General features: G+C 41.6%; 1 protein-coding gene across 1 annotated transcript in view; it reads right to left on the bottom strand.

Moving 5' to 3' along the window:
- Nucleotides 1-20,066: 20,066 nt before the first annotated feature.
- angpt4 (angiopoietin 4) overlaps nt 20,067-23,711 on the bottom strand; it is a 63,372-nt gene continuing 59,727 nt past the window's right edge. Inside the window, exon 9 of the mRNA XM_014131625.2 lies at nt 20,067-22,438. Within this exon, the coding sequence (XP_013987100.1) occupies nt 22,278-22,438 (161 nt within the window). The 3' untranslated portion in view covers nt 20,067-22,277. The remainder of the gene's footprint in view (nt 22,439-23,711) is intronic.

Here is a 23,711-nt window from a genome sequence, read left to right on the forward strand (position 1 = left end):
ACCAGATTATACGCGCTCCTGAGATCCAGTTTCGTGAAAAAACGCGCTCCGTGAAATGATTCCACCGCCGTAGCAATGAGAGGTAGCGGGTAACTGAACCCCACTGTAATGGAATTGAGACCTCTATAATCAATGCATGGACGCAAACCTCCCCCCTTTTTCTTCACAAAAATAAACTCGAGGAGACGGGTGAAATGGAGGGGCGGAATGTACCCCTGCCCCAGAGATTCCGTGACATATGTCTCCATAGCCAACGTCTCCTCCTGGGACAATGGGTACACGTGACTCTTGGGAAGCGCAGCATTACCCTGGAGTTCTATCGCACAATCCCCCTGTCGATGAGGTGGTAATTTAGTCGCCTTACAGAAGGCGAGAGCCAAATCGGCATACTCAGGGGGAATGCGCACAGTGTAAACCTGGTCTGGACTCTCCACCGACGTGGCACCAATGGAATCACCCAGACACCTACCTGAACACTCCTCTGACCATCCCTGGAGAATCCACTGTTTCCACAAAATCTTGGGATTGTGACTGGCTAGCCAGGGCACCCCCAGCACCACTGGAAACGCAGGTGAATCGATAAGAAACAAATTTGTTCCTTATGATTCCCCTGTCTTACCATGTCCAGTGGCACCGTGGCCTCCCTGACCATCCCTGACCCTAATGGTCGGCTATCTAAGGAGTGCACGGGGAAAGGGGAATCTAACGGTACCAGCGGAATTCCCAACTTAAGGGCGAGTCCGCTATCCATAAAGTTCCCAGCTGCGCCTGAATCGACTAGCGCCTTATGCTGGGAAAAGGAAACAAAATTAAGAAAAAAAATTAAGACAAACATGTGACCAACAGAGGATTCTGGGTGAGTGTGGTGCTGACTCACCTGGGATGAACGAGGAGTGTTCTGCCTGCCTTCTCGACTCCCAGAGGGACCCCCCCAGCACCGGTCGGCCGTGTGTTCTCGTCGACCACATTTGGTGCAGGAGGGGTGCCCTCCTCCGGTTCCCCTTGATGCGGTTCCCCCTAGCTCCATAGGAATGGGCGCAGGCAGGCTAGGAGATGGAACTAACAGGACCCTTTCTGAACCCCCGCGGGCAGCCAGCAGATTGTCCAGTCGTATAGACATGTCGATGAGTTCATCTAGGGAGAGTGTAGTATCCCGACACATTAGCTCCCTGCGGACGTCCTCCCGGAGGCTACACTGGTAGTTGTCCATTAGGGCTCTGTCGTTCCACCCAGCCCCAGCCGCCAAGGTCCGGAACTCTAGGGCAAAATCTTGCGCGCTCCTCATCTCCTGTCTGAGGTGAAACAGTCGTTCACCCGCCGCTCGTCCTTCTGGGGGGTGATCGAATACATCCCTGAAACGGCGGGTGAACTCAGGGTAGTTATTCCTCAATGAGTCTGGTCCATTCCAAACAGCGTTGGCCCACTCCAATGCTCGACCCATCAGGCAGGAGATGAGGAGGCTCACACTCTCCACCCCCGAGGGAGTCGGCCTCACGGTCGCCAGGTAAAACTCTAGTTGTAATAGAAATCCCTGGCACCCTGCCGCTGCTCCATATTACTTCCTCGGAGGCGTAAGACGCAGTGCCCCAGATCCAGACGGGGAAGGAAGTGGAGTAGGTGGACTCGTCGGGTGAGCCGGAGGTGAAAGGAGACCACTCCTCTCCCATCCTCTCCATCATCTGGTCCATGGCTGACCCAATCCGATGGAGGAAGGTGGTGTGATGGAGGACCCGTTCTTCCATCGATGGTAGAGGAGTGGTGGCTGCTTCTGCTGACTCCATGTCGGTGGTGCGGGCTTCTGTAACGCTTGGACGTCGTGGGTGTGGAGTCAGGCACAGGAGGCACATTTTTTGGGGTTACAATACATATTTAATAAGTACCACAAAAGAGAAAAATGCCCAAACAAAAACAGGGCGAAACAAACCCAAAGTCCAACAACACGATTCACGACACAAACACAGTGAAAACACGTAACAAGCCTGCACACAGAACAGGTGGAGAGGCGGGCTTAAATAACACCACTAATTAACTAAATGAACACAGGTGCAACTAATAAAGACATAACTAACAGAAAAACAAAAAGGGGATCGATGGCAGCTAGTAGGCCGGTGACGACGACCGCCGAGCGCCACCCGAACAGGGAGAGGAACCACCCTCGGCAGTAGTCGTGACATTCCATGCGTCATTCTCCCCCTGAGTGGCTAGCTTGTGGGCGTGCTGGCAGGATATGGAAGCATCTTCGGTTGTGCGTCAAGAATTCAGCATAGCAAGTTTGTATGAAGGTCTGGTTATTCACAGGCAAATAGTAATATGCTCTAAACCTCTCTGGTGACAAACAAACTTTGCTGCCCTGTTTTCAATCGTCTACATGGCTGGGAGAACCTCCTCAGATTAATGCAGATGAAGGGAGTTAGATATGCATAGGAAGTGTAGTGTACTGTTTATTTTCTGTATACAGTTGAAGCCGTATACACCTTAGCCAAATACATTTAAACTCAGTTTTTCACAATTCCTGACATTTAATCCTAGTAAGAATTCCCTTGTTTAGGTCAGTTAGGATCACCACTTTATTTTAAGACTGTGAAATGTCAGAATAATAGTAGAGAGAATTATTTATTTCAGCTTTTATTTCTTTCATCACATTCCCAGTGGGTCAGAAGTTTACATACACTCAATTTGTATTCGGTAGCATTGCCTTTAAACTGTTTAACTTGGGGAAAATGTTTCGGGTAGCCTTCCACAAGCTTCCCACAATAAATTGGGTGAATTTTGGCCCATTCCTCCTGACAGAGCTGGTGTAACTGAGTCAGGTTTATAGGCCTCCTTTTCTATAGGATTGGGGTCAGGGCTTTGTGATGGCCACTCCAATACCTTGACTTTGTTGTCCTTAAGCCATTTTGCCACAACTTTGGAAGTATGCTTGGGGTCATTGTCCATTTGGAAGACCCATTTGCGACCATGCTTTAACATCCTGACTGATGTCTTGAGAAGTTGCTTCAATATATCTACATCATTTTCCTCCTCATGTTGCCATCTATTTTGTGAAGTGCACCAGTCCCTCCTGCAGCAAAGCACGCACACAACATGACGCTGCCACCGCCGTGCTTCATGGTTGGGAGGGTGTTCTTCGGCCTCCCCCTTTTCCCTCCAAACATAACGATGGTCATTATGGCAAAACAGTTCTATTTTTGTTTCATCAGACCAGAGGACATTTCTCCAACAAGTACAATCTTTGTCCCCATGTGCAGTTGCAAACCGTAGTCTGGCTTTTTTTATGACGGTTTTGGAGCAGTGGCTTCTTCCTTGCTAAGCGGCTTTTCAGGTTATGTCGATATAGGACTTGTTTTACTGTGGATATAGATACTTTTGTACCTGTTCTGTCAAGTCGCGTCAATTCGAATCTGGTATTAGGATATAAACAAACCATGCAACTTAGTTTTGCAATGATTATTTAATTCATAAACAGAATGATAGTACAAATGGAAAATATGATGTTCATATATACACTCTCCTTGTAACACCACGCAGGGCAGACAGAGAAGAGAGCGACACATCCTTTGTTCATCCTTAAATACTCTGACAGAGATAGTTCCCGCTCATTGCTGGCCTGTCAGAGCGAGGATGAGCGTGGTTTAAACTTCCTCATCCTATCGTCGGCGTGCAGGCTGGTTCCAGCCTCGTGACGCACTTCCTGTCGCCGGGTGTAGTTCTTGTCTTCAGCAGTTGACTTATCCGTAGTTTATATACTTAATATTGTAGAATAGCTTCCCCGGTATATTATATAGGTTATGCAAACAAATAGCCAGTTCAACCGTAACAATCCCCCTTTTCACACCCCCTGGGGTGTGAACATACTCCAAGAAGAAATTTCAGAGAAATTTAGGATTCCCCCTTTTGACACCCCCTAGGGTGTCACTCAACACAATTTGTATATCTCCATTTTAATGATTAGATAATTAGTTAAAAACCCTCACATCCTTCCGGCTACACCTCACTTGTACTAGGTTGACTATCAGTCACCCAGGAACTTCAAACCTTCACATAAGGAAAGACAAATAGTACACAGGATAAATTCAAAACATATTATATAAAAAACGTATAAAAAGAAGACCTTCTTGTGACAGTGGCTACACCTAACATGTGTGGGACAGACACTTTGTCCCAGTACTTTAAACCTTCACATCCACCTGCCACTACATTCAATACATATGAAATTACTGTGGATAGGCATTATTCAACCACTTCCTTAACAGCAAACCAAGGATCGTCCTCGGACAGACCCATCTTTTGCCCAGAGCTGGATTTAGTGTTCTCCGGGGTCAATTCCATCAAAGGCATCACTCCGGTTGCTCTGACAACTGTAAAATACTTTCTTAAGCAAGGGATTATACAGGCAGCACAACATATCAATAATAGGAACACAAGCACTAGGGTCAGAATTCCAGTAACCAGCATAGATGTGTACTTGCCAAAAAATATATTCATTCAATTCCACTCCTCTACCCCCGCTACACCTTCATTTTAGCAGATAGCTTGTCAAGTCTCAGTAGGGCTTAAAATCATATAATTTCCATTACAATCCACCTGATTGGATAAACATTTCACATCCATTATAACACATCTATTTTTATTGGATTCAGAAATTTCACACAAAATCAAACCAATTCAGGAAACTCTAAAGATGGTCTCATCTAACATGTGCTCCTCATAATTGAATGAATCCTCCACCTGGCACGGCGGTAGGTATTTGTCGTCCCACTGGTCTGAACTTTGACTCGGTCCGTATCTCACCATCTGCTCTGTTATCGATCTCCCTATAATTCTGGTGATTAAACCTCATACAGGTGAAAGCAGCCCATAATACAGTTCTTACAACACTTTTCCATTTCCCAAACATGAGCTGTGTTATCAGGAATGTACGAACAGCAATGAACTTACTCATTCTACCTACACCATCCTCTTTTGCCAATAACCTATCGAGAGTCAGTCTATTTTACCAGGTCATGAGGGAGGTGGCGGATAATTGGTCAGAGAACCTCTTTACTGCATCCTCGGTTTCATTCATGAATCTCTGTTGATTATAAAAGATGTCATTAATCCAATCCACATTTTTATTTATTGTCAACTACCATAATAATGTAGTGTTAAAGCCTTCACATATTTGATTCATAGCTTTGTATTCATCTGGCAATTCCCTGAGGATGCCAATAGCATCCATCTAGACAAGGCTAATCCCATCCTGGTCAAAACTCCTCCTGCGCCTACTTTAGCCTCCTATAACTGGCCTCTGATGACTAACTCGAACTGGTTGGACCAATAACCCCAGGGCGCAAGTTCCTAACCACCCTTTGTGGTAATTTCTGTCGTATGCGTCCTTTGCTGGTACTAGCCCACCCTACATCAGTTATAGGTGCTGTGAGGTTAAGAATTTTCTATTCATCTTTCAAACCTAAGTCAGTCACATTAACAATTACTTTCCAGCTACTAAAATCATCCAAGTTCTCGGTGCCATTCTTATATCTATGACACTGGTGCTCATCAGGAATTTAAGTGAACCTAGGTGGTTTGGCTGAGTACTTCAATCTGGCCCACCCAGTCCCTCTACAGTTGTCTGCTTTCCCAGGAAGTTGTTTAATGTTTACCTTAAATTCTACATCTTGATCTTTTCTGATTCCTTATTCTGCATCAGTGTATTATATAGTTTATCTTCTACTTCTTCTCAATGACAACGGTATCGTATGATTAGTACCGGAAGGTGGTGGATCTGAATGTATCAGAAAGATTAGACTATGATGCATCTCAGAGTCTCTACTCTTCCCAAAAACCGCCAACCCTCTCCTGCCCTTAGTCTCTCTGCTTGGTACCACCCCATACTCACACCTCTAGGAGCACACACAGTGATGAATGGTCAGGATAGGAAATCTTCGTTAATGAGGTAGCCCCCGGACCCTGTTGGTACTTGGTTCTTCTCCTAACTCTGTGTGTGATCAGCAGTGCTCATATGTGTACATACCTTCCTGCAGTGGATAACGTGGACCCAAGTAACTCTCTCAGCTTTTCTAATGGCAAAGGCAATGGTTTAACAGAACCTGGCATGGGCCTTCCCAACGGGGCTGCTTCCCGTCTTTTCTCCTCAGGGACTGGATCCACACCCAGTCTCCTGGTTGTACTGAGTGAATCCCCTTCTCCTGTGATTCACCTGTTGGACACAAAATCTTGGACATACGGATTTGGTTAACAAACAGTCTTCTCATGTGTTCTGTTAGTATTTCTTCAACTTCTGTGTCTACCTGTTCTGGTATCTCTATTCTCCCTAACTCTGGCATTCTATAGGCTCTACCTGATTAGCTAAAATGTCATCCATCATTTAAAGAGATAGATCCCAGTAAACCAACTCTAGGGATAATATCTTGACCTCATATTTTAGTTACCATAATCATGTCCACCAAGTAAGTTGGGAACGCTTCTACCCATTTGCTATACTTATCTGTTATTGTTAAACACCCCTTCTTCCCCTCAATTCGGAATAGTTCAATAAGTCAATTTCCAAATGTTGGAATGGATATTCTACAAAAATGTTTTTGTTTAAGTAATATGTTCTTGTTTAAGTAATTATCCTAACCTGTTCTATCACCTGCTCTACTATACTCCCCCTATTTATACATGGCTCAAGCCATGTATCAATTTTGCTGCGTATCTAAACAATGTCTTTGGTAAGATCAGTAAACTATCCTTATGTCAGCCCTTCTCTTGTAGGATTGCCCCCTTTCATTGTCCACATGTCCAACTCTCCCTGGGGCATTCATCCTTAGTTACCCTGTAACAATTCTCTGTCAATTGTCTTATTCAAGATTTATCTGTCTGCTTTGTATGGTTTTTAATGCCTATGTGCTTGTCTGTGTAAATAGTCATATCTCTTCTTAGAGAATTTACCAAACATAAACTTAAAATCAAAACTAAAATACATGCCAATGGAGCCGATAGTCCCTCCATGTATTAATATCCTAACTAAGCGAACCAAACTAAATTATCCTCCTATCTTCTATTCTTATGTCTTTTCTGTCTGTCCCATTGTTATTTCTGTCCTCACCTGTTTATAATTTAACTATGTTGGTCTTCACTCACTAACCGTTATCTAATTCTTCTGTCACTTTTATCTTCTCTTCCTGGCTTATGCTCTCCTCCTGCTACTTCCAACCCATCAAGGTCTCAGCAGTGCAGGGGAGGACTTCTCCATCTGCCCTTCCTTCTATCTGTCTGTCTGACTTTCTCCTAACTGTCAGTATCAAATATGGTTTGTTTCCAAATATTGACTAAATGTCTCATGGTCTCCCCTGTTGCACTTCTGATTTAAAAAAAAAAATCAACCTGTCTAGTTATTGCATATCTACTTAATTTTTATCTCGATACCCTCAATGATCCTGGATCACCTACAAATGTCATATATCTCTGTCCTGTTGACATAAGTCTACCATTATTAAACTTATTCACAACAAAATATAATGATACTATTATGTCAATTCCACAGCCTTGTTGTGTTAAATCTCTTACACTGCTTACAACCACAGCTGACTTCCTAAGGGACAATACTTATCTAGATAATGTAAAAAATACCCCTGCTTATTAATCTGAACTACTCCACAAAGAAAATGTATTATACCCTTATCGTCATTCTGTCTTCACATTGGTTCAAATTATCAATTGTGTCTTTGAACTTTAACTCCATCATAATTATTAGTTCTACAAATTTCCTTAAAATCAATATCACCAATGACCTTAAATTCACTATCCAATTGGCTTCTCATTGTGGCTGATCAGACCACAAGGGGGAGCCCTGATAGAGGTCAAAAGTCATACCACCCTTTCAGAACAATGTTCCTTACTACATTAGACCAATTTAAAAAAAACGGCATAATTTTCTACATATTTTATCTCAGGTTCCCAGAACATTTCCCTTATCCAAAGACTTCACGTGTTTAATTAAAACTCAGAAAACAAAACTTCAACGGCTCCATGTATGTATAACTTCTAAGATTCCATATGTGTGTGTGTATCCCTTTTTAAGATATTGTGTCTTCTAGGTGTACAGCAAATTGAAATCTCACCAAATCCAAAAGAAATAGCATATCCCAACATAGTATTTTAAAGATACCAACAAATAGTTATACACGATTTGTTGTGTATGGGTATTTGCTAACCCTAGTTAAAAACAAACAACATTTCCAGTCCTTTTTCAATTTGGTAGAAATATGCCTCTCTCACTCACTCCCTCACTCCATTGCTCAACATGGTGTTGAGCGATCTCTGTGAATTCCAGCACACTCTTAGCTGCGATTCCCACCACCTTTTCACATTCCACCCTCACCTGGTCTGGCAACCCTTGCATGCAGTTAGCAAGAAATAAGTGCTTCATGGTGTCTTTCCCTGGTTCTTCATTCCAAGCCTGCCTCCAGAGGCCCCTTGCCTTTTTCATGTATACGGGCACACTCTCCTCTTCCTCCAGTGTCAGTGTCCGCATCAGCTGAGGTCTTGGCTGGGTCGGGTACTTGCGACTGACAGCGTCCCATGCTTGTCCTCGGTATTGATCAAACCTGGTAGCTGCTCCCACCATTCCTCTTAGTCCTGCAGCAGTCATGACCTCTCTGTATTCTTGGTCTCCCATATACCTGTTAATTTCCGCGGCCATATCACCTACCGTGAGTTCGTCAGCCGCCGTCCGACTTTCAAATGCTTTTACCCATCTATCCCCTGACTCCTCAGGCGCAGGCAGGCTATCGATTAGGGTCTGTATCTCCCGTTGAGCCCATGGCTTATACACTGCTGTACCTCCGGGTGTATCCCTCAGCGGATACGGCCCCATTGTCATCCTTTCATGACTCCTGCTTCTCGTGTGGTATGTTGGGGCATCCCCCGGGTTCCACATGTCCCCTTCAAATTTTCCACATAGAACTTTGAGTTCTCTCTCTCCTTCTTTTTCCCTCCTATGTCTATGCAGTGGCCCCTTTCTAGGTGGCCTGGTCTGTCACTTCGATCTTGCTCTTCGTCAAGTTCTCAGTCTTTTCTAGTATTCTTATCTGTACTTCTCCTTGTTTCACTTCCTCTTCCATTTCTTCCAACTTTCTGCGTCTTTGTCTCTCGGCTTCCACTCTCTCTCTGTCGTCTCGGGGTCCTTCCACTGTATCAGGTCATCTGATACTACGCTGCCACTTTCGCTTCTTCCTACTAGGCTCATGCTTTCAATGCCAGCTCCCAGTCTGCTCAGGTTGTTCACCCCGTCTCTCATCGCTTTTGCTGTCTCAAGTAGAGCAGAAACCTCCTCCCTCCTATCGCTCACCTTGCACCACTGCTCCCCTTCCTCTTTATCCGGGCGTTTGTGGTAGCTGACCGCTGCTGACACATCTAAAACTGGAGCCATGATCTTTGGAATTTCATACGGCGGGGGTGCTGAGGGAAGGGCAGGATAGAGCCTGGATCGTTTCAATTGTTCTTGTTCTTCTTTCCACATTTTCTTTCGTTTTTCCAGCATCGCCAAACCTATGCGCTCCCTTAACCTAGCTTTTTCCATCACTTCCTTGTGCTTTCCTTTTCGTGGCTCTCCCTCTTGTTTCCATTCTCCTTCAGCTTTTGCTGTTTTTCTTTTCAGCGTCTCTAATATTCGTCCTGGTTCCCCCTCTACTGGGACTCCTTCAGGTGATGCGATACAGCCATCATCCACCCATCCTTTTTACAATTTTTCTCCTCTTCTTTTCCACTCCTTACCGTCTTTTCCCCCGTTTACTTCTAGTGTAGATATTAGGGCCTTCAATATCCGCTCCATTTCCCGCCCCACCATGTATGCTTTTCGGTTGTTAACTAATAACTTTTCAAAATGTACTACTACTTTATCATCCCCCACTTCTTCCCCGAATTTTATCCGTTAGTTTATACAGCATCTAAAACATTAAGTATTCTCCGACTCGTTTACAGACATCACCCGTTAGTCCAAAACATTTCTAATATTTCTTTTTAAAATATATTTTTTAAATGTTTACATTTTTTTAACTTAGCCGCAATGTGTTCACAATTACGGATCTATAGAACCTAAAACATTAAATATTTCCCCGAACCTCGCCGTAATATGTTCACACTTACGGACCTTACCGGTAGGACAATATTATTATTCCTAAAATTTTTAATATTTCCTTCGAACCTAACCGTAATATATATCCATATTTACGGATCTTGCCGGTAGGACAATATTCCTTTCCAATAGTTCCCTGTACTTTTAGAACCTAGCCTGTGGTACGTTCACGACCTACAGGACCTTGTCTAAAAGTTTATGTATTTCTCCGAACCCAGCCGTAATATGTCTTGATTACGGACCTTGCCGGTAAGACAATACACCAATTGTTTGAATATTTCTCCGAACCTAACCGTAATATCTTTATAATTACGGATCTTGCCGGTAAGACAATATTCTTATTTCACCATGGTTTTCAACAATCACATTTACCATATTAGAGATATCATTACTTCATCAATTTTAAGTTATATGTTGTAATTTAGTCACTTACATCAAACAGGTGTCTCACAAAATAAATTTGGATAAGTCCAATATGCAGAACTTTAGTTATTCACAATAGGTGTCTGCTTACCTTTTTATTTGACTGGTCAGGATTTGTGAAACACACTGTCCGACGACAGCGATGGCCAATCGGCCGGACAAATTCCAACGAAGTCCTTCTACCAGAATCACGTCGGGGTCACCATTTGTCAAGTCGCGTCAATTCGAATCTGGTATTAGGATATAAACAAACCATGCAACTTAGTTTTGCAATGATTATTTAAATCATAAATAGAATGATAGTACAAATGGAAAATATGATGTTTGTAATTACGCTCTCATTGTAACACCACGCAGGGCAGACAGAGAAGAGAGCGACACATCTTTTGTTCATCCTTAAATACTCTGACAGAGATAGTTCCCGCTCATTGCTGGCCTGTCAGAGCGAGGATGAGCATGTTTAAACTTCCTCATCCTATTGTCGGCTTGCAGGCTGGTCCCAGCCTCGTGACGCACTTCCTGTCGCCTGGTGTAGTTCTCGTCTTCAGCAGTTGACTTATCCGTAGTTTATATACTTAATATTGTAGCATATCTTTCCCGGTATATTATATAGGTTATGCAAACAAATAGCCAGTTGAACCCTAACAGTTCCCTCCAGCATCTTCACAAGATCCTTTGCTGTTGTTCTGGGATTGATTTGCACTTTTCACGCCAAAGTACGTTCATCTCTAGGAGACAGAACGCGTCTCCTTCCTGAGCGGTATGACGGCTGCATAGTCCCATGGTGTTTATACTTGCGTACTATTGTTTGTACAGATGAACGTGGTACCATCAGGCATTTGGAAAATTGCTCCCAAGGATGAACCAGACTTGTGGAGGTCTACAATTTTTTTCTGAGGTCTTGGCTGGTTTCTTTTGATTTTCCCATGATGTCAATCAAAGAGGCACTGAGTTTCAAGGTATGTCTTGAAATACATCCACAGGTACACTTCCAATTGACTCAAATTATGTCAATTAGCCTATCAGAAGCTTCTAAAGCCATGACATCATTTTCTGGAATTTTCCAAGCTGTTTAAAGGCACAGTCAACTTAGTGTATGCAAAAGTCTGATCCACTGGAATTGTGATACAGTGAATTATAGGTGAAATAATCTGTTTGTAAACAATTGTTGGAAAAATGACTTGTGACATGCAGAAACTAGATGTCCTAACTGACTTGCCAAAACTATAGTTTTTTTAACAAGAAATTTGTGGAGTGGTTGAAAAATGAGTTTTAATGACTCCAACCTAAGTGTATGTAAACTTCCGACTTCAACTGTAGATGAATTACAAATCAGCCTTTACGTAAATCATGTTTCTAGTCTATTACATAGTTACAATGTGTAATCATTGATGTCCCAGGAGCTGGTATTGGATATGACTGAAAAACAACTTGCTAAATATTGATTTTTATCTCTAAATTAGCTAACATATTCCTCTCAATTGCTCATTTTTTGCTTGACTCTTTATTACGTTGAAATTATTTACATTTGCTTCCACTGTAATGTTTTTGTCAGACATCTTTGCTGGTCATATAAAAACCTTGGGACCCAAATGCTGTGGCGGTTCTAGCTTGTTTGGCTCCCTGGGCGACCCCCCCCCCAGCCCAGAAAAAAACAGAAAAAAAATTCAACAATAGTTGCATACAGTATTATGAATAAGTATTTGTACAGTATTATGAATAAATTGTGGTTTATTTGGTAGCATTTCATAATGTGACTGGTTTTACTAACTGCATTAGTACTGTACAAAGTTAGATGTCGCTATTTGATAGATTCCCCCTCTCCCCCTACCTCGGGCTTCCAGTGGGGAGACCTGAGGTCAACCTACCCCCGTTCCCCTCCCCATCTCGTACTTCTGTGTGGAAGACCTTCCCAGGCAGTAGCCTGTCTAGCTCACAAACTAGAATCAGGTTGCCCACTCCGACAAGGTTAATTGACCCACAGTCCCACACGGAGACATGATATCATTGACGTGACGTGCAAATAAGCGATAGAACACCGATCGCGCAAATGTCACCATTCCAAAACATTTTGTGCGGGCACCCCGTGCTGCCCCCAGCAAGATGCCGCCATGGGCAGCTGCCCATGTCTCCCATACCTAAATCCGCTACTGCCCAAATGCATAATGAGTGCTCTAACTGCCCCCTACTGTGGTCTGGAGCAATGAAGCTGTGACGCTGGGTACCTCTAAGTCCTGCGGCGTAAGCTCGCAACTTTTAAAGGAGGAACCACTGTAGATGCCCACCCAGTGGAGCTCCGCAGCTAGCACAGTGGATCTGGGCTGATTCCGGCTGAGAGTCAGACTCAGCCGATGTCATGTGGCCCGAGTCTGGGCCGCCTTCAGCAGTGTTACTTATAGCTAGGATGCGGGGATTGAGCTTGGGCCGATTCCAATGTGAGTTATCTGGCCCAAATGTATTACTTGGGGCTCGGGCCAATTCTGGTGAGCGTTATATGGCCCAAATGCTACTCTCTGGCAGATGATTACACGGGCTGCTTTATATAATTAACATTTCATTATTCATTTATTTTTCCATATTTTCCTCATTGTCTATTTGATAAAAAAATACAATTAACATTTAAATGAATGTATAATAGTAATTTAAAATAATGAAATTTGCATCGGGCCGCATCTGGGGGGATTCTGGTAAGATGCCGGCAAAGTTGGCTGAATTTCGATAGACGGAAACGGCCGATGTGCTTGGGCCAATTCTGGGCAGTCATTCATTTTGATTCCGGGCCTAGTCCGAAACCCGATTCGGGGCCGATTCCTCATTGCTAGCTGGGTCATATGATATTGATGTCACGTTCGTCGTATGGAGTAGACCAAAATGCAGTGGGAATGTGTATACTCATCTTCTTTTATTAGAAGAAAAAACCCAAAACAAAACACTTATACAAAAACAACGACGAAAACCAGTCCTGTAAGGCTCACAGCTATACACGGAACAACTACCCACCAACACAGTGACAGAGAACCCTACTTAAATATGGCCTCCAATTAAAAGCAACGAAGAACAGCTGCTTCTAATTGAAGGCCAAACCAAAAACCCTGAACATAGAAATAGACTAAATAGACACAGACATAGAAATATATTAAGATAGAACATTGCCCCAAAAAAACCGAAACACACTAAACAAACACCCCCTGTCACGCACTGACCAAACTACAATAACAAACAATCCCTTTTACTGGTCAGGACGTGACAATTGAGTTGCAGTGATTTATTTACATAGCCAGCTAACAAGTTGCTTGTTTTGTCCTGTTTCTACCTATGCAATTCATTTGGAGACTGTCCCAGCTTCGTAACTAATCTAATAGCTATCTTGGGCGAACTCTGTAGTTGGTCTGGAGGCAACATTGTGCTTCGCTCGCGATGCTGTCACACTTGGGGTGCGTTCGTAAATTCAATCTGGAGTGCCAGAGTGTGCTCAGAGTGCCCTCTGGGCGTTCCTAAATTCAGAGCGTTGTTAGATTGTCCATTCGTAAATTCAGGGCGTTTCGCTCTCGGAGCATTCAGAACACACACTGGATGCTCTGGTCGAGGAGTGATCCGAGCGTTCTGGCCTCACAACGGCAGTCAAGCACCCAAGCTAACTGGCTAACATTGGCTAGCTTGCTAGCTACTTCCAGACACAAATGGGAGAACACCTCACTCTGACCATTTTACTCGCCCTAGCAGAGCTGGTTGGGCAGTTTTCATGTTATCCTGAGCGTTGGTGACTGTAACTGTGCTGCTGGCAACAATTTAATTATGCTTTTTTGCTGACGTTTACTGATACCGGCCCTATTCAATGGATGTTGAGCTTTCGTAAATTCGTCACTTATTCTGCGCTCTGGCACACTCAGATGACAGTGTGCTGAAATCTGATTAGATAGCCAGAGGGAATTTACGAACACAAACATTATCGTCTCAAAGACAACCAGCAAACTATGCCCATCGATGAAGAATTATTATAGATGAAGAAATATTCCAAACCTGTTTGGCTAAGGGTGTGTTGACTTCTTACCATCTATGAAAAGTAATCTAATCGTGAATCTTGAGGTGTGTGTACCCTTTATATCCTTAGTTATAATCTGTAGTTATAATCTGACCCATCTATGAACATATTCATACATTTTTTGTGTAATCTATCCTGTATAATTATTCATCAGTCTGACATACATATGCACACCATGAACTGAGAAACAATCTGGCCACCAAGGGGTTCATAAAATAACTTTAATTGATTGATTGATTGAAAGTGCTGTATAGCATCATGATGATACTGTTTACTGTGTGTGTGTGTGTGTGTGTGTGTGTGTGTGTGTGTGTGTGTGTGTGTGTGTGTGTGTGTGTGTGTGTGTGTGTGTGTGTGTGTGTGTGTGTGTGTGTGTGTGTGTGTGTGTAATAGGAGGCGTGTAACTCAATTGTGTATCACACAATTTATTACGGAAACCTCTCAGATGGGATTATTAGGAAGTGAGTATGTGTATGCTTGAGAAAAAGAGAGGAAGGAAGAGAGAGATTATGTTCCTGACCACAATTGTATCCTATTTGTTGCTCCGCTCCTTTCTTTCTCTCCCTGTTCCTCTAGGTCAGTGAAAGCGAGGGAAGTGATGTGGAGAGTCAGGGCTCAGCAGCAAAAGACAGGGAGGAAGAGGAGTTAGAGATGATTGGAGGGATAGAGATGTGGAGGTAGGAGTTGAGGGAGAGAGAAAGAGGAGAATGAAGAGGAGGGAGAGGAGAGTGGAGGGAAAGGAATATAGAGACGAAGAGGAACACGGAGAGGAGGAATCCGAGGTAGAAGAGGAGGAAAAGGGAGAGGAAGAGGGAGAGGAAGAAGCAGAGGGAGAGTAGGAAGCAAAGGGAGAGGAAGAGGTAGAGCACACCAGAGAGGAGACCCTACATTTCCATGGATCGTGGTGTCATATTAAAGAAGAGGTTGTGCTCTTTAAAACTAAGTTAACTTGTAATTGTAATTTGTTCTTTGTTTTGAGCTATGTCTGTTTGTTTGAAATGTGTGAGAAATTGAGCTTTATCTTGAAAATTCTCAGTAATCTACAGCAGCATTCTAGAATTATATTGGGTTCTAAAAGTTCAAGCTAGAGACGCCAAACTAACTTTCACATGTTCAAGCTATCCTAACTTCCAACTCTTCAAAACTTTAATCCACTATAACTATACACATTTGCATAAATGTGCATCAAATAACTCACCAACAGTAACTCTTGAACCGTTCAAGTTTGAGACACCAAACCAACTTTCACGTTTAGGCTGAATTAAAAATGAGACGGACGATTCAATCTAATGCTACTAAAATGACTTGTTCTTTGTCAATAGTCCTTTGTTAAATTATCTAACACATTATGAAAAAAGTTAAATGAATTGGGACAACAACAGCACTGGATAGATACAATCAATGGAGCATAAGTACTTCCACATGGATGTTATCCCCTCCATCTACACATTGGAGAGCTACATAATAGAGAGACCTGGTATTGTTCAAGTTCTGAGCGAGAAGACGACGGGAACCGTGAAATAAAGGCTCTGCCAACATGGAATTACAATCATCGATAAGATGCATTTTCCTTGTTTCAATGATAACAAAGCCCTTTAGTGTCAATGAAAATGTTAATCACTAATGACCATTGCAATTGATCTTGACTTACAAAATATAAATGAAAATAAAAATGTAATGATGATTATGTTTTTATAGTTATAACACACAAGTAAAAAAGCAAACATTCAATGTCATAATACTGTTTTTATTAGCAAAGGCAGTCATCTTCACCGCAACAAAGAGCATAGAAACAATTATTTTCCAATTTAAAAGCGATATCAATATTTGACTGAGATGTTACAAGTAAACATTATATAGCTGCAGAGATAGAATTGGTGTGTTAGGGAGATTTTGGGGTCTTAACTGTGTTTTCAACAGGGATTGTTTCATATGCTACTGTTTGTGTTGGCTTGTACAAAATAATTTAGTACGAACAAATGGAACCAGTTTTTAAGACAGAGGAATACATTACCTTTCTTTACAATCCTGCTGAGCTCTTTGCAATCAACCAATACATAATTCTCATTTATATGACATATTGTTGGCGGGTTCAAATGTTACAGTTCAAATAAAGATCTATCATGTGCACTTATGAGAAAACAACTCACTGGAATATTGCTGTACTAAGAGACAATTTACAGTATAATACCTTTTATTCAGTGCTCCTTGTTTTGTATAGGCCTATGTTTCCAAATATTTTACTTCTGTACTGATGGGGAAGAGAATACTGCATCAGCACAATGGCGTAAGAGGCCTAATAATTAAGTTCCATACATTAGCACAGCTGGCATTAACATGAGTTCACATGTATGTTTTTGCTTTTCATTCAAATCAATGACAATATTAACAATACAAAAGTGATAATAACATAGCAGTCAAATGTTACAATAAAATCATGTAAGGGCTGCCTCACTGTCACACTACAATTAAAACTTCTTAAGGCTAGGGGGCAGTATTCGAAAGTTTGGATGACTGAGGTGCCCAAAGTAAACTGCCTGTTACTCAGGCCCAGAAGCTAGGATATGCATATGCATGGTAGTATTGGATAGAAAACACTCTACAGTTTCTAAAACTGTTAAGATAATGTCTTTGAGTATAACAGAACCGATTTGGGGTTTCGCCTGCCGAGGACAATCCATCCAGGAATTTTTTGTTGTTGAGGTCATTGGATTTTCCAATGCTTTTCTATGAGAAAGCCTAAATATTAGGACCAAGATTGCAGTTCATATGGCGTCCACTAGATGTCAACAGTCTTTAGAAATTGTTCGATTTTTTTTTTGAAAAATGAAGAAGTATTTGTATTCTTTTTAAGTGTCACTCAGGTGGACTCTAGTGTTTTGGTGCGCGTGAATGAGGGCGCGCTCCTTGTTGTTTTTCTCCGGTACTGAAAACAGTTTATTCCATCTTAACTTGTTATGGATAGGGGGCAGTATTTTCACGGCCGGATAAAAAACGTACCCGATTTAATCTGGTTATTACTCCTGCCCAGAAACTAGAATATGCATATAATTAGTAGCTTTGGATAGAAAACACTCCAAAGTTTCTAAAACTGTTTGAATGGTGTCTGTGAGTATAACAGAACTCAAATGGCAGGCCAAAACCTGAGAAGATTCTGTACAGGAAGTACCCTGTCTGACCATTTCTTGGCCTTCTTTGTCATCTCTATCCCAAACAGAGGATCTCTGCTGTAACGTGACACTTTCTAAGGCTCCCGTAGGCTCACAGAAGGCACCAGAACGTTGAATGATGACTCTGCAGTCTCTGGCTGAAAAACAGTAGTGCATTTGGATAGTGGTCGATCTGAGAACAATGAGACGGGTGTGCACGTGCACATGAAAAGGCCATTTTACATTTTCAGTCTTTGAACGAAAACAACGACTCCTGGTCGGAATATTATCGGTATTTTACGAGAAAAATCGCATAAAAATTGATTTTAAACAGCGTTTGACATGCTTCGAAGTACAGTAATGGAATATTTTGAAATTTTTTGTCACGATACGCGTCCGTGCGTCACCCTTCGTTACCCTTCGGATAGTGTCTTGAACACACGAACAAAACGCCGCTATTTGGATATAACTATGGATTATTTGGAACCAAACCAACATTTGTTGTTGAAGTAGAAGTCCTGGGAGTGCATTCTGACGAAGAACAGCAAAGGTAATGCAATTTTTCTTATAGTAAATCTGAGTTTGGTGAGTACCAAACTTGGTGGGTGTCAAATTAGCTAGCCCGTGATGGCGAGCTATCTACTCAGAATATTGCAAAATGTGCTTTCACCGAAAAGCTATTTTAAAATCGGACACAACGATTGCATAAATGAGTTCTGTATCTATAATTCTTAAAATAATTGTTATGTTTTTTGTGAACGTTTATCGTGAGTAATTTAGTAAATTCACCGGAAGTGTTCGGTGGGAATGCTAGTTCTGAACGTCACATGCTAATGTAAAAAGCTGTTTTTTGATATAAATATGTACTTGATTGAACAAAACATGCATGTATTGTATAACATAATGTCCTAGGATTTCATCTGATGAAGATCATAAAAGGTTAGTGCTGCATTTAGCTGTGGTTTTGGTTTTTGTGACATTATATGCTAGCTTGAAAAATGGGTGTCTGATTATTTCTGGCTGAGTACTCTCCTGACATAATCTCATGTTTTGCTTTCGTTGTAAAGCCTTTTTGAAATTGGACAGTGTGGTTAGATAAAGGAGAGTCTTGTCTTTAAAATGGTGTAAAATAGTCAAATGTTTGAAAAATTGAAGTTTTCGGATTTTCGAGGAGTTTGTATTTCGCGCCACGCCTTATCATTGGATATTGGAGTGGTGTTCCGCTAGCGGAACGTCTATTGATTATTGCATTGCTGGGTTTTGAGTTTGCAAGGCATTTCACTGGACTTGTTCATGTGACAATAAAACTTGAAACTTGTTTTGTCAATAAACTGAAATTAGGCTAAATATTACAGTTTTTGCAACCAGGAAATGGTGGAGCGATTTCTCCACAGTGCTCCTTTAAATATGGTGTACCTTTTAGTTCGAATTTTGTCGACAGACTCACTAGAATATATAGCGAGAATGGGTTCAGAATATTAGGGATCAATGAAAGAAAGCCATCTAAATATACCATAAAACTTCCATTAATCACTGAACACAACAGGCCCTTATTAGAGACATGCTTCTATTTGAGCCAGGTGTCTATTTCTTTAATGTACATAGCTTTTGATAATTTGCATAGTTCATTGTTTAATTCCAGCACTCACTTTCAGCATTTTAATCAATTTCTTCATTTCCTGCACTAATGTGTTATCCTTTTACACACTGTGTCACTTTTATTTTGATTCAGACCCCTTGACTTTTTCCATATTTTGTTATGTTATAGACTTATTCTAAAATGTATGAAATTAATTAATTAATTTCCCTCCTCAATCTGCACACAATACCCCATAATAACAAAGCGAAACAGTTTTAGAAAGGTTTGCAAATAAAAAATAAAAAACAGAAATACCTTATTTACATAGGTATTCAGACCCTTTGCTATGAGATACGAAATTGAACTCAGGTGCATCCTATTTCCATTGATAATCCTTGAAGTTTCTACAACTTGATTGGACTCCACCTGTGATAAATTCAATTGATTGGACATTATTTGGAAAGGCTATATAAGGTCCCACAGTTGACAGTGCATGTCAGAGCAAAAACTAAGACATGTGGTAGAAGGAATTGTCTGTAGAGCTCCGAGACAGGATTGTGTCAAGGCACAGATCTGGGGAAGGGTACCAAAAAATGTATGCAGCATTGAAGGTCCCCAAGAACACAGTGACCTCTATCATACTTAAATGGAAGAAGTTTGGAACCACCAAGACTCTTCCTAGAGCTGGACATCCAGCCAAACTGAGCAATCGGGGAAGAAGGGCCTTGGTCAGGGAGGTGACCAAGAACCCGATGGTCACTCTGACAGAGCTCCGGAGTTCCTCTGTGGAGATGTGAGAACCTTCCAGAAGGACAATGATCTCTGCAGCACTCTACCAATCAGGCCTTTATGGTAAAGTGGGCAGACGGAAGCCACTCCTCAGTAAAAGGCACATGACAGCCGACTTGTAGTTTGCCAAAGGCAACTGAAGACTCTCAGAACATGAGAAACAAAATTCTATGGTCTGATTAAACCAAGATTGAACTCTTTGGCCTGAATGCCAAGCGTCACGTCTGAAGGAAACCTAGCACCATCCCTACGGTGAAGCATGGTGGTGGCAGCATCATGCTGTTGGGATGTTTTTCAGCGGCAGGGACTGGGAGACTAATAAACCTGCTCCAGAGCGCTCAGGACCTCAGACTGGGGTGAAGGTTCATCTTCCAACAGGACAATGACCCTAAACACATAGCCAAGACAATGCAGGATTGGCTTCGGGACAAGTCTCTGAATGTCCTCGAGTGGTCCAGCCAGAACCCGGACTTGAACCTGATCGAACATCTCTGGAGAGACCTTAAAATAGTCATGTTAACCTCATAAACAATTCCTAAATACCCTATTTGAAACAGCCGTTAATTTGATGAAATATGTGACATTGCCCGGCTATTAAAAGGGACAGGCAGCTATTTGAGACTGAGCGTTTAATTGAAGTTTAACAGTATCCGTCTCGGTTTCCAGACCATTTGGTATATTTAAAAATATTATGATTTTGTAGATTATTTAGTTTTAGGAAAGTATTTATGAATCATAAAAAAACAGGTTTGGAGAGCCTTTACGCACAAAATAAAGAACACGGTGGTTTGAATCATTCTTAAAATTGCCACATTCAGTTTTTCAACCCATGGTAATGTTGGAAGATGAGTGTATATTATAGAATTATAATAGGGAGAATAGTGTACTATAGTAGGTTATACCCTTGTCTATTGCCTGCACTAATCATGGAACTGTGTGATGACGGCCATGCCTCAGGTTCAAACTGTTATGGCTTGGTCTGCTCGCTGCTCCATAACGATTTAATTAGACTACATGTCTTTTAGCTCGTATCAATAGCTCAAGTTGTAATTTACAGTGCATGGAGAATGGTGTTATTTCTATCTGAAAAAATATAGAAGATGCTTTTTCCACTTGGAACTGGTTCGCTAAACTTTATTAATGGTTTCCTCACGCATAAATGTGGTTGAATTATTAGGGAATTAAGTCAAGGTCAGAATACAGCGTATCTGTAGACACACCTCCGCCACAACTTCATTTATTTCATCTCCACCCCAAACTTATAGTGGGTGATTAGCATTCTATACTCATGCTTAAATTCAAGGTCAGAATGCGCATATAGAGAAAAGTACATAAAAAGGGAATTACGTTCCTTTTATGCACGCTTAACTCATGTGTTACTGTAGAGATAATAGAAAAAACAAGCTTAGAGAAATATTAACAGATTCACACGAAATGGCAGAGCAATGAACCCAAACTTTAAACATACAATCCAGTTATGCAAAACAATTAAGTCAACGTTTAGCTCACATTTACAGCACGCAAATACAATTTTGCAAAAAAAAGTAGGAACGTTGAAATATTTCATAAGCAGACCTCACAGTATGATCTGTCCATATCACATCTTGTCAATCATAAAATATTCTGGCACATTCTGGCCAAAATGTCCTCCATTTCTTTTCAAGTTATTAGCTTTTTGTTATTTACTTGTCTTGGTGTCTTTCTCTGTGGTTTATTTAAAATAGTCCTCTTGGCTCATGGATATGAGACATTCCTATACATTCATTTGATGTTGTCTTGATGATGACAACTTCAGAATGTTCTGGAATAAACACTGAGGGTGTGAGGGAGCTGTGTAGATGTGTATTTTTGACATCACTAGTACAATGTGGTAAAGCAAGACATCAGAGGACTGCGAATCTGGCACATTATAGTATATATTAAAAAGAGCTGAGGCCAGATCTACACTGCATAAAGATGCCAAGTGATGGAGACTATCAGTCTGGTCTCTTCTGGTGACTCCCAACGTTTTCGCTTGTACTAAATAACACCCAGTCACACAATGACTGATTGATTGTTTGTTATTAAAAACTTAAATGTACACCTGTTTGTCTTTGTCCTGGAGACAATGAGGCAAAGAAATTTCTGTCCCTTTCCCATTCACAGCCCTTCTCCTCTCCAAATTACTGTCCGGTCTTAGAAGTCGGATGGTCGGATCATCATGGCTGTCGAACTAAGTGAATAACTCGGTCCCCGAAAGTGATGCCACTTTATGCCGTTCAGCTTGCGGATGTTGTGGCCCACGGTGTAGTAAATGCCATTGAGGTTGGACAAGCCACAAGCATCAAACCACCAACCTAAAGAACAGAAAGAGTGGTTGGGTTATAGCAGGATGGACTCAGGGAGATATGTCTTTGTGTTAGCAAAATGGTTACAGCAATTAAAGTGAAACCGACACTTGTGAACAGCTTGCCATACAGTCCTTAAGCCTCAATTAATCATTTTTCCCCCCCCTTTTCCAACCAAATTCTTTCTCTCTCACCAAATGTGGTGTTTTGACTCATGGTAGTGGTGTGCTAACCTGCTGTGCATACGGTTCTTATTCCATTTCAAAGCAAACATGGATCCTGCTATGAGAACCACACTCGCGCCTCGGAGAGATACTGCAAATTCATCTCTGATTAATCTAATATCACTTCACTGCTGTTTGCTTTGGATGGCATGTGTCAAGAGGTTGTATCCATAAGTGGTTTGATTATGGATGACTATAGTTTCAAACATTTTGAAAGGGGTTCCAGCTGTGCTGGAGCAATTAACTTAAACAACTTTCAGAATCAATCAAAGTTTTAGTATTTAAAAGCTATTTATCTTGGAGTTTCCCTCTCTCCTTAGCTGTAGAATAAATATACTTGATTGGGGACTATGTATGACTGAGGGAATGGTTTGAGGCGGGATGTGTTTTACATAGCACTTAGGAGATAGGAGCTGGAATGCTTGTATCTGGTGAAGATCACAGAAATTGCGTTAATGCCTTGTCTTGTTGTCTTTAGCTCTGGGCCTAGAGTCAAGACCCCCTGGGCAAAAAATTATTTAATTAACGTTGTTTCCATGTCATTTAAACCAAAAAAATATGTATGGGATGACGTTGAATCAATGTGGAAAACTGATTGGATTTGCAATAATTCATCTACGTAAGTGTCACGCCCTGACCATAGAGAGCCTTTTATTCTCTATGTTGGTTAGGTCAGGGTGTGACTAGGGTGGGTTATCTAGGTTGTTTTTTCTATGTTGGCCTGGTATGGTTCCCAATCAGAGGCAGCTGTTTATCGTTGTCTCTGATTGGGGATCATATTTAGGCAGCCATTTCCCCACTGTGTTTTGTGGTATCTTATTTTGAGTAAGTGCATGTAGCACCTCTGTCGTCACGGTTTGTTGTTTGTTTCCTTTTGTTTTGTGAGTTTCTTTAAATAAAAGATGTGGAACTCAAAGCACGCTGCGCCTTGGTCCGTCTCTACACACAACCGTGACAGTAAGAGAACTTCAAAAATGTTTCACCCAACTTTTAACCTAAATCCAATGACAGGGTGAACTTTTTGGTTGATTTCACATTGAATTGAAATAAGTTGACAA

Source organism: Salmo salar, chromosome ssa12 (assembly GCF_905237065.1).
Source record: "Salmo salar chromosome ssa12, Ssal_v3.1, whole genome shotgun sequence".
NCBI classification, from domain to species: Eukaryota; Metazoa; Chordata; class Actinopteri; order Salmoniformes; family Salmonidae; genus Salmo; species Salmo salar.